The following is a 15,497-nucleotide window of genomic DNA, read 5'->3' as shown; positions in this document are numbered from 1 at the left end:
GACTCATAAGGACCTTACAGGGCCTTGCCTCATGCCAGTCTCTCTCTCCCTACTATCTGCAGCCACCCTGGCCTCCTCCCAGCTCTTCCAATTCACTAAGCATTGCCTTGCTCCAGGGCCTTTGAAAGTGTTATTTTCTCTTTCTGGAAACTTCTTCCCTAGCTTGTTGGGCCTGACTGCCCCCTGCCCTCAGCCTTTAGGTCCCGATCCAAGCGCTGCTTCCTCAAGGATCTTTACAGATATAGAATAACCCCTCCCCAATCATATACCTTCTGAGCACCACATATTTTGCCATAATTAATGATTTTCCATATTTAATTGATCAATTATGTCATGACTTAGTTAACATGTAGATAGTAAACTCCACGAGAACAGGGGCTATGTCTGTTCTGTCCCTAGCACCTAGCAGATTTCCTGGCATATAGCAGCCACTTGACTAATATCTGCTGAACAAATAAACGTAACAGAAAACTGAAGCTCAGAGAGCTTAAGTAATGTTCCCAAGGTCACACAGGGAGTAGCTGAGTCAAGATTTCAGTTGAGTCTCTCTGGTACCAGGATGGTAGTCTCCTCCACATCCCTGCTTGATAGTGGTTTGGTAAGCCATCCTGAGATTTTCAAACTTCCCAACTGGAGGCAATGATTTCTGGACTGTGCTAGAACTGAGGACTTGAGAACTTGAGATCCTCTGGCCAGAGCTACCAGTCTCCTCTGAAGGTGGCACCTTTACCATTTTAGCCATCCCTGCCTCTTGGGCTCATCTGACACCCTGGCCCTTGCATCATCCTGTTTTGATTGAAGATCCTGCAAAAGCTGTTTGGAGGTTTTCTCACACTTTAGACAATGCATCATATTTCATGGTTACAACTCCAGAGTCATAAAACATAACCTTCAGCTGACACCATAGTCCTAAGATACTCATTTACATTTTCTCCTTCTCTGGCAATGGGCATTTTGCACCACCATTAAGTCATGCATGTTCTCAGGTGCAGGTGTGTTATGCTGATAGTTGCCTTTCCAAGTTTATGACTTTATTTATGATCGACTTTAAGTTCTACGGAAATCTCCTCAATTAACCATAATTTTAGAGAACTATCCCTCAATCCTCTTTGATTTCTGTCAACTCTACAATGGCTGACAAATTTCAGGCAGGAAATGGAGAAAACAGGACATCACCCTCTCTACTTCAGGCCAGCTCTAGGGTACCATCTTGCATGCCTAGAAGATTTGGGGTCCTTGGAATTGGCTTCTGTTCATATCATCTTCCCCAGGACCCCTCAGCCTCTGTGGAAATGAAGATGCCAATGGGCCCCGAAGGAGAAGCCACCATCTTGCAATTCCAGTGCGAGACTGACAGCACCAGGGCAGGAGTGCCCCAAAGCTGCGGCCCACCCTCTTTTCTTGTGGTGAATGGCTCCATGTGCCTCAACACGCTGGGGCCCCCAGAACTTGCTCAACTTCTTCAGTCCCCTCTTCCTGGGGGCTTTGGACTCTGCCCATTTATCCTTGGCTTTATCAATGACACTCCTTAAAATGAAGAAATGACCAATTCTGAGAACATGACTATTGCTCCCAGACTCCTATAGTTACAGCCACCTAAGGTATCCTTCTGAGGGGAAGAATGTAGACAGGACATGGTATTTGATTACATGACACTTCTTAGTGAGCTTTCATTATGGGCCAGGCATTGTGCAAAATGCTTCACCTGCATTTTCTCCTTTAATCCTCAAACCCTCGAGAGCATAGGTATTATCGTGCACATTTTACAGAGGAAACAGAGGCTCAGTGAATTTTTAAGACTTCCTTGTGGCCACATAGCTACTAAATGTTGGAGCTAGGGTTTGAACCTAAGACCTTGTGACCCCAGGCCCACACCATTACCCACCTACTTCTCTGCCTCCTGGGCCTCAGTCACTGTAATCCTGTTCCTGACATGGGGTTCTCCTGGAAGCACCAGACCCTGGAGATGGGGTTTTCCAGGCATGAGACGCTTCCTCCTGCTCCCTTCTCTTCTGCCTGGGGGCCTTTGTGCTGCCTCAAAAGTGCTGGCTCAGCTACCAGTGCTTAAGTGGAGATGGGTGAACCTTAGGTCTGGCTTTCTTCATAGGATGGAAAAGTAGTTTCCAGCCCCCACCCTGAAGCAGCATCTGTCCAACAGAATGACCTCAGGCCCTTTCCCAGAGGTCTCTCTCCTAAGGAGTGCATGGAAGGTCAAGGGGAAACTGCAAGAGACTGCCAGTCCCTGACTGGTGGAGCCATGCAGGGGATGCATGCACCTGCAGGCCAAGCTCTCAGGCCCTGAACCATCAGGCTGGAGAAGCTCTGGAAATCACAGCGTCATTGTGAGTCTCCTGCTGTGGGTCAGAGGCCACCATCCTTGCCTGCAGTGGAGGATGGTGGTGAAGATCATGGCTGTTAGGCCGGTGGACTTGGGCTGAATCCCGGCTCCACCACTCTCAAGCTGTGTAATCACAGGTAAAGCACTGCATCTCTCTGGGCCTCAGTTCCCTCACTTGTAATAGGAGATAACAATACCTTAACCTCCTTGAGATTTGTGAGGATTAAAACAGGTAATGCAGGACCTGGCACTTAGTTAGGGCTCAATATGGTGGCCAGTGAGGCTGTGGCAGTGAGAATGACAATGATAGATACCCCTCACTGAGTCATAACTATGAACAAGGCCCTCTGCTATGTGCTTAGCATTTATCAACGTGAACCTCACTGCCAACTTATAAGTATCATTATTATTCCCATTTACAAATGAGAAAACTGGGGCATACACAGGTTGAGTAATTGGTCCAAAGCCACAAAGCCAGTGGGTGTAAGTGGCAAGGCCAGGATTTGAATCCAGGTGACTGGCCTCCAGAGCCCATATTGTGAAATGTTCTGGTATAGCAACAGTAATTGCAAAGGTGATGGAAGGCTAGTTATCCCAGTAGCAGTAGAGTACCCTATCGTAAAGAGTGGCCTTGGGTAGCTGTGGTCCCTGCCGAGGCCCCAGTGCTCAGAATCACTCGGGGTGCACACTGCACCCGGCATAGTGCTCAGTGCCTTCTCCGTGTTGTTAAATTTGATCAACACAATGGTGTCCAGCATGCAGTGCCCAGACCCTCTTTGCTGTCTACAGTGTTGCTCTCTTATGCCTCTCCCAGATCTCTTTCCAGCTTAGGACTCCTTCCAGCTGCAGAATCAATGCCCCCATTTGGATGTCTCACAGGCATCTCAAACTTTACCTGGACAAAGTGAGCTGTCTTGCTTCCCTTTAGGGCACATGCTTCCTGCCCTCTGTGCCAGTCATCTCAATCTTGGTCATTGGCATCCCCACCCACCAGCCCTCCAGAAGAAGCCTAGGAGTCAACTTTGACCCTTTATTCTATCAGCCATCCAACCCATCTATAAGGTCTGTTGGCTGTATCCCCAAAGCACAGCCCCAATCTATGCCTGTCCCTCCACCTCTACTCCGGCCACCCTCGACCAAGATGCAGCATCTCCAGCCTGGTTGCCCATAATAGCTGCCTCCTAACTGGTCTTCTTATTGTAGCTCTTGTTCAGCTAGTATCCAGAGTGGTCTTTTAAAAAAATTAAGTTAAATTGGACTACACCTCTGCTTAAAACTCTCCCCTGGTTGCCTCCTGAACTCAGAACCAAGCCTATACTTTTTTCCTTTTTTGTTTTTTTTTTTTTGAGACAGAGTCTTGCTCTGTCACTCAGGTTGGAGTGCAGTGGCATGATCTCAGCTCACTGCAACCTCCACCTCCCGGGTTCAAGAGATTCTCCTGACTCAGCCTCCTGAGTAGCTGGGATTACAGGCATGTGCTGCCATGCCCAGCTAATTTTTGTATTTTTAGTAGAGATGGAGTTTCACCATGTTGGTCAGGCTGGTCTCAAACTCCTGATCTCGTGATGTGCCTGCCTCAGCCTCCGCCTTCTTACCCTGCTTCACCCCATCCCTGCCCTCTCCACCCACCCCTCACTCTACTTGTGCCACAGGGGCTTGTTTTCTGTTCCTCTAGCGTGTGCAGTACTTTCCCCCACCTCAGGGCCTTTGCACTTGCTGCTTCTTTTGCCAGGAATGCCGTTTTCCAGGTCTTCACACAACAGGCTCCTCCTTGTCACTCAGGACTCATTTCAGAGGCCACCTCCCCAGAGAGGCCTCTCCTGACTGCCCCGTCTAAAGTAGCCTTCCTCATCACTGGCTAAGACTTTACTTCCTCATAGCTCCTACCACCACCTGTTTGTTTGGTGTGTGTATCTGTTTTCTGCCTCCTGGCTGCTAGAATATAAACCCCAAGAGATCATGGAATTTGGTCTGACTTGCTCATCATTGTAGTTCTCTGAGTCTAGAACAATATTTGGCACTGTATAGGCAGTCGATAAATGATAATTGAATTAATGACTGGCTGGCTCATAACAGGCACTCAAGAGAAAGTTGTTGAGTAGCCAAGTGAATGAAATGAGGATACAGTCAGCCCTGTAAGGCTGCTACTTGTGTCCCACCTTTAAAACTCAGAGAGGTTTAGCAGCACTCTGGCAACCACACAGCTAGGAGCTGGCTTAGCTAGGGTTGAACCCAGGCCAGTCTGACTCTATGCACTGTCCACACCCGATACCACTGCTTCTGTTTCACATTCTGCAGCCTTCTTCCCCTGGGGCCAGAAAATTTGGGATACACCTCAGCACTTGCAGTCCAAGCTTCTGCAGACCATATTCCCTCTTCCCCAGGTATGGTGGCAGCCTGCTGTGTTTGGCTTGAACCTCAGAGGCCAAGCACTTGCTCTGGCCAGCTTTCTCCCTACCACCTGCCTCTCAGCCCCCAGCGCAGACGAATTCTGTCGCTTCCCTATGCAGCCTTCTTTGATCCAGGGCCAATGGCCCTCACAAGTCAGAGGCCTGTTGCTGAAATCCACATGGTCTTCCTTCTTGTGGATCAAAGAGATGACACAAAGCTCAGCACCTCCAAGGGACCTCTGCTTTTGAAAATGTGCCCAGTGTGACACAAAGTGAAGGGAGGTCACAGGCCCCACCTCCTTCCCTCTGTCAGCTGGACCAAGCCTTGATGGGTCAGGATCTTTGGGATGGGCCTCCTTGGGGGTCGGCCTCACACCTGCTCCCCCCATTCCCAGCTGTTCCCTATTCCCCCCATTCCTAGTCTGTGCTGTGTCCCCAGACCAAGTCCACCCTCCAGCTGGGCGCATGACATTTCCTAGATAAAACAGACACACACGGCTTTCCAGTCTGCTCCGGGAAGCTTTGGACTTAAAGAGATTGTCACTCAGAGCTACTGGGCAGGTGGGGTAACCCAGGCTAGTAATTTCCCTTTCGGGCTGGTATGCCAGCATGATTCTGATGGTGAATTAGACCCAACCAGACAGCCATTCATTCAGCAAATATTTACGGACCACTGCCCAGTGGATGAGGTTTATCCACTCGCAGATGCCAGCTCTTGAGAATTCTACATGAGAGGAAGAAAGGCCAAAAGGCTTTTAATGCTTCCCGAGTATGAACCTGTTTACTCTGGCATGACTACCACTCCTGGCACAGGATGGGTGTATGGTGGGTACCCTTTGTTCCTGTTTAGCTTGGCCTCCTAAGGAAGAACAGTTTGGGAAATCACTTTTATAAAATCACTGACATTACTGAGGATGTTTCTTAGGATATTCTTGTAGCTTGTGGGAATTAGAATAGAGAGATGAACCTGAAGGTAGGGAGGTGACTGGGGGTCGGGGGAATCCCTAGGGAGTCTGAGAGTTGGAAAGCCATTTTACTCTCTCCCAGCCTTGGAGTAGAACCACATCTCAGCCCCCTCAGGCAGCAGGGGGCTGGAAGCCCTTCTGGAAGCAGGATTTGACATCCTCAGCTGGCTTCCCTAGGGCGTTTGGAAGGGAGCATTCTCTGGTGTGGCTAAAGTGGAAGCTACTTAAAATAAGTCTAAGAGACAGACTAGAAAGATTGGGGTGGGACTCTTTCTGGAAGAGCCTTGTGCTCCATGCTAAGGAATCTGAACTAGACCCCGTCAGTGATGAAGAGCCACTAAGTGACTGAGCCACTTAGTTTTGTCAGATCTGTGCCTTAGCAAGTTCTCCCTAGCAGTACAGGTAGGAATGGGCTGATGTGAGCAGGAGAGAACTGGGGCACACCTGCCTACAGAGGGTCAACCTTCAGTGAGGCAAGTGAGAGACGAGACAGCCTGGACCATCATCTGAAGAGCAACAGAGATGTGGAGGGGGTAGGCTGGTGCAGAGGGACATGGGGGCCGATGATGCGATGGGAACAGCAAGAAAAGCAAGAACGTAAGATGCCCTGAGGGGTTCAGCTTGGCCACTGTTGGTGGGGACACTCTTCAATGAGCTGGGGAAGGCAGCAAAAAGAGCAGGTTTAGGGAAAGCAGGAAGAGTGAGGTTTTCATGGGCCAAGTTTGAAACAAGCTGAGGAGAACTTTAGCATAGTTCACTATCCACACGGACCTGAAGCTCAGGACAGAGAACGGGGTTGGAGGTGGGGATTGGAGAATTGCCCCCTAGTAACAATTACAGCAACACAGTAGATGAGAAATTCCAAGAGATGGAAGAAGTCCCCCAGAGAAGAGGCCAAGCTGGGCCCTCCAGTATTTAAGGGGTAGGAGGGTGGAAAGTCAGTGAAGGAGAAGGAGGGAAAGAATCATCATCATTTCAGAAGACGAAAAAAGAATTGGAAGACTTCAGAGAGTCGTGCCACCAAAAGACATGCCACCCCCGCCCAGGCCCATGAATTACTGTGTGGTGTGAATGCTAGAAGACTGGTATCTCTCCACCCTGCTCCTTCCCACGGAAGGGCCAGCCCTTGCTGTGCCTGGACACAAAGACACTGGCTTGTGAGCCTTGATTGGACATGAAGACATCCGAGAGGTAGAAGACCTCCATGAGGTGCCCCTCATCACTTATCTCTGGCTGGTGGGGTAACAAAAAGATATGTTAACATCCAGCCCCAGAGTTTCTTATAGAATGACAGTTCTCTTTGTTCAGGAAAATACTACCCTATACCTAAATAGCTTGGCGGAGGAGGGGAAGACATTAGACTGCAGGAGATGACAAAACCAAGAGGAAACCAGGCTCTTGTGCCTAAGAAGTTGATGGAAATTCTGAAATGGGCTCAAGGTGCAGGCGGCACCAAGGTGGAAGAGGCTGGAGAAAGAAGAGAGGGTACAATGCACATCACAGGGGAAGCTGGAGCCTGCCAAGACAGAAGCCAGGGAGAAGCTTCCCGGGAGGAGGGGCCAAAAGACTGTGAGGCTCCTGGTTGCTCATACTTTCATTTTAAGTCATTTGCATTGCTAAGATGTAAGCTCCTTGCATTGCCACACCTTCCATAAAGCCTGAACTACATGCAGACGCCTTCGTTGATGGTTTTGTTTGTTGGCTTGTATTTTGTCTTTTGGAGAAGTAGGGGATCCAAGAAAAATGGACCCAGTTCCCAACCTAAGTTGGCAGAGCAGAAGCAGGGGAAGGGAGACATGGCATTGAGTTCAAGGTTCGGAGGAAGCTAAAGCTGACAGATTCCTGGAGATACTAGGAGGGTTAGTGGATTTCCACCATATTAGCATTGGATATTGCTGCGAATTTTACTTCACCAAGCAGAGTGATATCCCCGTTGCATCCAATAACTGGATTACGTTTGTTTCTGGTTTTTATCTTGAACAAAATAGCATGGCATTTATAGTGCTGCAAAAAGAAAAAGAACTGCGGTTTATATTTCATAACTTAGACACTCGATTTTATTTACTATCATATTTCATATTCTATCATCATGTCACAACTCTGACACCCTCCTTGGAAGATCAGAATGTTAACGGTAACATCCTTAAGGTGGGGGTGGGTAAAGATGCTATAAGGAAGGGCAGATACAGCAGCTTTCAGGCTGTGGTTAGGCCACACACCTGCGAAGGGGTCAAGGTCTCACCTGATTGGTTTGGTAATTCCTGAAGTCCATCATGGAAAGAGGCAGGTCCCGAGTTAGGAATGGGGCCTGGGAAGATGGGAGTTAGGAAAGCAGGAAAGGGAACTCTAGTTCCCTTGTGCTCCACCAAGAAGGCTCAACATGGCCAAGGTCCATTCTATTGGTTGAGGAGAGGTAAACAAAGGTGAAGTCAAGTGGCAACTCAGATTGATTGGCTGTGGCTTGCCTATTGGGAGGGAATTCACAGCTGTGTCTGGACTCAAGCAGAAAGGGTGCAATGAACAATTAATTATGTCTGCCATGGGAGTGGGAAGAAGGGAAATAGATATACATGCCACGTAATTTTTATCCTTGGTGTCAATAACAAAAGGTGTGTGCGTGTGGCAGGAAGAAGGAGTTGCTTATCCCCGCAGCTAGTCTTTTACAGTAATTACAGAAAATCTTCCTCCAAAAGAAAAATAAAATTTGAACTAAAGGAGGAGCTAGTTATTCCAATGACTTCTCAACTCCTGGAAATGCTCCCCCCCCCCCAGACTGACATATGGATGTTCAGGATCCATGGAATTTAGAGATGAGCGTTACTAGAAGAAATGAGTGGTCAATAGTGCAAAGGTTTCTTAAGAGGTCAAGAAATGTAAGAGCCAAAACAGTTCTCATCTGATTTGGCAAAATGATGCAAATATTGAGGGCAAAGGCCAGTCTGCAGAGGAGTAAATGAGAAGGGAGAAGGGAGAAGGAGGGACAAGGCTGAATGGAGCTTTCAAGATGCTGGGCTATGTTGATGGCATGGGAAATCTTACAGTGTGATGTGACTGATTGTTTATCAAAGGTGGTTAAAAATTGTCTGCATGCATCATAATCTCAATTTATGTACATATTTGTAATACAGGCATACATGCAATATGTATTGGAAGAAGATGGAAAGGAAATACATTAAAATCACGGTTAAAACGGGTAAATTTTCTTCTTGATTCCCTTCTGTATTTTCTAAGCTTTTAAAAATGATCGTGTGCCTGGTATGGTGGCTTATGCCTGTAATCTCAGCACTTTGGGATGCCAAGGCCGGAGGATCATTTGAGCTCAGGAGTTCAAGACCAGCCTGGGCAACAGAGAGACTCTGTCTCCATTCAAAAAAAAAAAAAAAAAAAAAAAATTAGCCGGGCATGGTGACACATGCCTGCGGTCCCCACAATTCCAGAGGCTGAGGCAGGAGGACTGCTTGATCCCAGGAGTTCGAGGCTGCAGTGAGCCATGATTATGTCACTGCACTCCAGCACGGAGGACAGAGGAAGATCCTGTCTCAAATAAAATTAAAAAAAAAAAGAAAAAGAATGAAAGAAAAAAGAAAGACAGGAAAAAAAAAAGATTGTGTAAGGAATAGGCTGGCAATAGGGTGACAAATGTCTCTGTTGCCTGAAACGGAGTGGGTTTCCAGGATGCGGAACTTTCAGGACTAAAACTGGGAAGGTCTTGGGCAAATATGAACAAGTTGGTCAACCTAGCTGGGAGGCTGAGGCCGACACAGCATAGAAGAGAGGTGTTTTTCTGGGGGACAGGGTTGTTGGAGTAAAGAGATTTTGAGCATATTTGGAGGCTGAGAGGAAGAAACTACTAGATAGGGAGAGAGGCTGAATTTATAGGAAAGAGAAAAGAATAATTCCTACAGTGAGGTCCGTATGAAAGCTGTTGGGAAAGTGATCTGGCTTCCACAAGAGGAGAGAGGGTCCGCAATGGGAGGAGAAATGATCTTTCTTCTGAGACAGGAGGGCTAGAGGTGAGGGAAGACTGGCTACATAGAAGTTTGTTGATGCAGGGGAAAAAATGAGGGAGTGCACACCTGGGGGTTAGGAGGTCAGGTGAGGTTGAAACACCCCTAGAAGTGTCTGGTCATGTCCTTTGCCCACTTTTTGATGGGGTTGTTTGTTTTTTTCTTGTAAATTTGTTTGAGTTCATTGTAGATTCTGGATATTAGCCCTTTGTCAGATGAGTAGGTTGCAAAAATTTTCTCCCATTCTGTAGGTTGCCTGTTCACTCTGATGGTAGTTTCTTTTGCTGTGCAGAAGCTCTTTAGTTTAATTAGATCCCATTTGTCAATTTTGGCTTTTGTTGCCATTGCTTTTGAAGGACATGAACAGACACTTCTCAAAAGAAGACATTTATGCAGCCAAAAAACACATGAAAAAATGCTCATCATCACTGGCCATCAGAGAAATGCAAATCAAAACCACAATGACATACCATCTCACCCCAGTTAGAATGGCCATCATTAAAAAGTCAGGAAACAACAGGTGCTGGAGAGGATGTGGAGAAATAGGAACACTTTTACACTGTTGGTGGGACTGTAAACTAGTTCAACCATTGTGGAAGTCAGTGTGGCGATTCCTCAGGGATCTAGAACTAGAAATACCATTTGACCCAGCCATCCCATTACTGGGTGTATACCCAAAGGACTATAAGTCATGCTGCTATAAAGACACACGCACACGTATGTTTATTGCGGCACTATTCACAATAGCAAAGAGTTGGAACCAACCCAAATGTCCAACAACGACAGACTGGATTAAGAAAATGTGGTACATATACACCATGGAATACTATGCAGCCATAAAAAATGATGAGTTCATGTCCTTTGTAGGGACATGGATGAAACTGGAAAACATCATTCTCAGTAAACTATCGCAAGGACAAAAAACCAAACACCACATGTTCTCACTCATAGGTGGGAATTGAACAATGAGAACTCATGGACACAGGAAGGGGAACATCACACTCCGGGGACTGTTGTGGGGTTGGGGGAGGGGGGAGGGACAGCATTAGGAGATATCCCTAATGCTAAATGACGAGTTAATGGGTGCAGCAAAACAACATGGCACATGGATACATATGTAACAAACCTGCACATTGTGCACATGTACCCTAAAACCTAAAGTATAATAAAAAAAAACACCCCTAGAACACTTGGGGACCCTGAAAACCCTCTGTGCTGTCCAGACGTGGGTACCCCCCTCCCTGCTGGGGTGTAGCTTTCCCCTTTGAGACTGGATGTCACTGGAAGCTCCAGCATCCCCTCCCAGCCACTGCCCCACTCCATCAGACCCTTCTCTGGCCACCTACCTCTGCAGGAAGGCAGAGGGAAGTCCCACGTGGCGCTGTTCTCAGAGCCAGCGTGGCAGGTGAGCACGGCGTGGCCCTCCAGGAAGAAGCCAGGGTTGCAGCTGTAGCGGACCTTGTCACCGAGGTTGAAGGTTGAGCCCTGCTGGATGCCATTGGGCAGCCTCCCTGGGTTCCCGCATGTGTGGCTGGGGAGAACTGTGAGGAGAAACAGAGAAAGAGACAGGTACCCCGTGAGTTGGGCTGGAGCCCAGACACCGGGCTTCCTAGTAGCATCTCCCTAGGCCACTCGGGCTTCCTGGAACTCATTTCTTCTTCTGTGAACAGCATTGCCCACTGCTGATCTGCCCGCTTCTCAAGGCTGTGGATTCCCTGAGAATGGGTTACTCAGAAGAGAGAGGGGTTACTCAGAAGAGAGAGGGGTTACTCAAAATCTCACACGAGATTTACAATTGGACATCCAGGTTTCTTGCCTTTTCTAATGCGCAGCCATGGATGTGAATTATGTCCATCCTGATCACTAGAGATGCAATTCCAGGAATATTACTTTAATCTCTTGGGCATGGCTGGCCTGATTTCAGACTCCACACTCCTCACTAAACACCATGGAAGAGACATAAGGCGTGGCATAAGAGTAGGTGCTCATTAAATCCAGTGTCCCTTCTTTCACGTGTGATCCACGCTGGCAGCCAGAGGGGCACTTTGGCCCTGCAGGTTCAGGAGAGTTGAAAGAGTTGGCTTAGACAGAATAGGCAGCGAAGTGGGAAGACAAGAACCTGGGTTCTCATGAGCCTGACTGGTTTAAAGGGGAGAAATTGGGAGCCAGGGAACACCATGCACAGTGTGTGGCCAGAGCCAAGCAGGCATGGTCACCTGCAAGTGTGCTCTCATGAAGCAGAGGAAATGGTCTTGGGGAAGGTGCAAGAGCACCATGACCTGGCAATAACGAGGGAGGGAGAACACAGCTTCTCTGTGCCCATAAGTCAGTCACCTGTTCCACCTGTTCACCAGCTCCCCCCTGCCCTCTGCCTTGTCCCCCAGAGTCGGAACTACCTGTGCCTTAAAGGGCAACACCTCCTGTCATTCTAGGATACCCCTATGGGGTGAGGAGTAGGAGTCTTAGTCATGCCCAGACTACCGTTTAAGTACCTCTCCATTAATCCACCTGGCAATGATTTATTGAGGCTGTCTCTGAGAGGCCATGCAGCCGGACGGTGGAAAGTGCAGACTTGGAAGCCACCGTGCTTGAGTTCACTTCCCAGCCTGAAATCTTACCATCCATGGGACCGTGAGCAAGTCTTTTAACCCTTTTGCACTTTAGTTTCCTCATTTGTAAGATAGGGAGCTCAATAGCACCTTCCTTATATCAAATTAATTGTTGCAAGAATTAAGCCAGTTCAGGTATGCAAAGTGCTTAGGACAGAGCCTGATTTACAGTGAGTACAACACAAGTGAATCTAACTCTCGGTCCAGTGGGTGCTGTGCACAATTAATGGCACACTAAGTGTTATGATGGGACAGGGACAGATAGGGAACCAAACCCAGCTGGGGGTGAGGTCAGAGATCACTTCCTGGAGGAGGTGACATCTCTGCAGAACCCTGGGAGATTAGTAAGACTTAGCTAAGCAAAAAAGAGCAAACAGTGTGTGCAAAGGCCCTGAGGCCAGAGATAACCCAGGAGCTGAGGGAGCCTGGAGTAAAAGAGTGGGGTGGCAGTGATGGGAAAGTGGAAGTGGGCATGCCTGGACTCTAAATGGTCCCCCTAGTCCTTGCAATACCCTCTTCCTGCCAATGTTGCTGTTAGTATCTGCCTTCCAGAACCCTCTCTACCAGCCCTGATGACCTCAGAACCCTCTGAAAAAAGGTATTCCCTCCCCCTTCCTCTCTTCCTCCTCTGAGAGGAAACAGCTCAGTGTAGAGGGTAATGGTAGACTTTGGAACCAGCCTGATCTGGGTGTGAAACCAGGTGCCATCATGTCTTATTCTGTGTGACCTTGAGCCACATGAACTCTCTGAGCCTTAGTTTCTCCAACTGAGAAAGGAGTGAGGCCAGTAATATTTAGCGGTTGAGGGAGTTACCAATATAAATGCCGCATGCCTGGCACAATGCCCAGAACATAGTAGATGCTCACAAAATGGCAAATGTTCTCATTCCATTGGGCCACAGGGCCATGAGGGCCTGGGCCTAGTCTGGTTCACAGGTATATTCCTGGGAGACTAGCACAGTGCCTGGCACTTGTAGGGACATATGTGCATGTCCAATAATTAGTTATTTGGGGAGTTACTCATTCATGTATTAATTCCTTCATGCAACAAAAATTCGTCGTGGGCTTACTGTGCTTGGCACAGTGGGGGCAGCCCTCAGAGGCTTATGTTTTTGTGAGAGTGAATCTTAAAGACTGAAGAGCTCTTCCCTGCCCATTCTTTACCTGTGACATGTGAGATGACCTAGATGAAAAGATTCACCTCTATTGCCCTGTCCACTGGCCCAGCTTAGTATTTCCCATGATCCCACACTGCTAGTTTACTTAGCATTTCCCATGATCTTGTGCTGCTGGCTTACTTAGCATTTATCATATTCCCCTGCTGCTGGCTTACTTGGCATTTCCCATGATCCCCTGCTGCTGGCTTACTTGGCATTTCCCATGATCCCATGTTGCTGGCTTACTTGGCATCTCCCATGATCTCACACTGCTGGCTTACTTGGCATTTCCCATGATCCCCTGCTGCTGGTTTACTTGGCATTTCACATGATCCCCTGCTGTTGGCTTACTTGGCACTTCCCATGGTCTCCTGCTGCTGACTTACCTGGTGTTTCCCATGATCCTGTACTGCTGCTGCCTTACTTGGTATTTCCCATGATCCCACACTGCTGGCTTACTTGGCATTTCCCATGATCCCCCGCTGCTGGCTTGACATTTCCCATGATACCATGTTGCTGGCTTACTTGGCATTTCCCATGATCTCCTGCTGTTGGCTTACTTGGTACTTCCCATGGTCTCCTGCTGCTAACTTACTTGGTGTTTCCCATGATCCTGTCCTGCTGCAGCCTTACTTGGCATTTCCCATGATCCCTTGCTGCTGACTTACTTGGCATTTCCCATCATCCCATGCTGCTGGCTTAGTTGGTACTTCCCATGATCTTTTGCTGCTGGCTTACTTGGTGTTTCCCATGATCTCCCTGCTGCTGGTTTACTTGGCATTCCCCATGATCCCATGCTGCTGGTTTACTTGATACTTCCCTTGATCTACTCCTGACTTACTTGGTGTTTCCCATGATCCTGTACTGTTGCTGGCTTACTTAACATTTCCCATGATCCCACACCACTGGCTTACTTGGTATTTCCCATGATCCCCTGCAGCTGGCTTATTTGGTGTATCCCATGATCTCATGCTCCTGGCTTATTCAGCATCTTCTATGATTAGTCCCCTGCTGCTGGTTCACTTGGCATTTCCCATGATGCCCTGCTGCTGGCTCACTTGGTGTTTCCCATAATCCTATGCAGCTGTCTTACAGCAGAGGCAATGACTGTGATGTGTGTGTATTTATCACACACACATGGGAAGGGCAAGTCAGGTAAACATTTGGAGAAAAAAGCAAGCTAAGGTGAGGGGAGGGAGCCAACTAGGGGAAACGAGCTGAGAACTGGTGTAGAACTAACGTTTCATTTTCCGCAATGAGACGCAAAGACCCAATTTAATTAAATTACTAGTGTCAAATTTTTAACGAACTTGCTTCTGCTTTGGGCTTTCTTCCTTCGAAATTAATGACTGGAACGTCACTATAAATAAAAGTCGATTCTTCTTAAAAAGTCACTCTCGGACGCTCACTGCTCTTTACTTAATGAGCTGTTCATAATCAGACCACTCTGACCTGACGCTTCCATTGGGACCTGGGTGTAATGAATGGGGCTCATTTCCAACCCCACCTGCTTTTTTATGCCAAGCTCTACTCCTGAGAGGTCCCACAGTGAATGGAGAAAGGCCAGACTTTAGGCTCAGAGAGACCTGGGTTCAAATCCAGATCTGGCTGCGCAATCTTGAGCTGTAAACTTTCCCTCGCTGGCCTTCAATTCTTCTGAAAATGGGGATACTTTTTCATCCTGTAAGGGTGTTTTCATTTGCTAGGACTGCTGTAACAAAGCACCACAAATCAGGTGGCCAAAAACAACAGAAACTTATTTTTTCACAGTTACGAAGACTAGAAGTTTAAAATCAAGGTGTCAGCAGAGCCATGATCTCTTTGAAACCTGTAGGTGAATCCTTCCTTTTCTCTTCCTAGCTTCTGGTGGTTTGCTGGCAATTTTTGTTGTTTCTTGGCTTGCAGATGCGTCATTCCAATCCTCTGTCTTCACATGGTGTTCTCTTGCTTTGCTTCTGTGCCTGAATGTCCCTTTTTTATAAGGACACCACTCATATTGGATAGGGTACACATCCTAATGACCTCATCCTAA

General features: G+C 47.8%; 1 protein-coding gene across 6 annotated transcripts in view; it reads right to left on the bottom strand.

The window, feature by feature from the left end:
- CSMD2 (CUB and Sushi multiple domains 2) overlaps positions 1-15,497 on the bottom strand; it is a 645,703-nt gene that overhangs the window by 410,007 nt on the left and 220,199 nt on the right. For all 6 annotated transcript variants that reach the window (XM_055254886.2, XM_055254887.2, XM_055254889.2 and 3 more), the window contains exon 4: positions 11,047-11,241. In XM_055254886.2, coding sequence (XP_055110861.1) covers positions 11,047-11,241 — 195 coding nt within the window. The remainder of the gene's footprint in view (positions 1-11,046; positions 11,242-15,497) is intronic.

This window comes from Symphalangus syndactylus, chromosome 12, assembly GCF_028878055.3.
Source record: "Symphalangus syndactylus isolate Jambi chromosome 12, NHGRI_mSymSyn1-v2.1_pri, whole genome shotgun sequence".
NCBI lineage: Eukaryota > Metazoa > Chordata > Mammalia > Primates > Hylobatidae > Symphalangus > Symphalangus syndactylus.
This window is presented reverse-complemented; position numbering and strand designations above follow the sequence as displayed.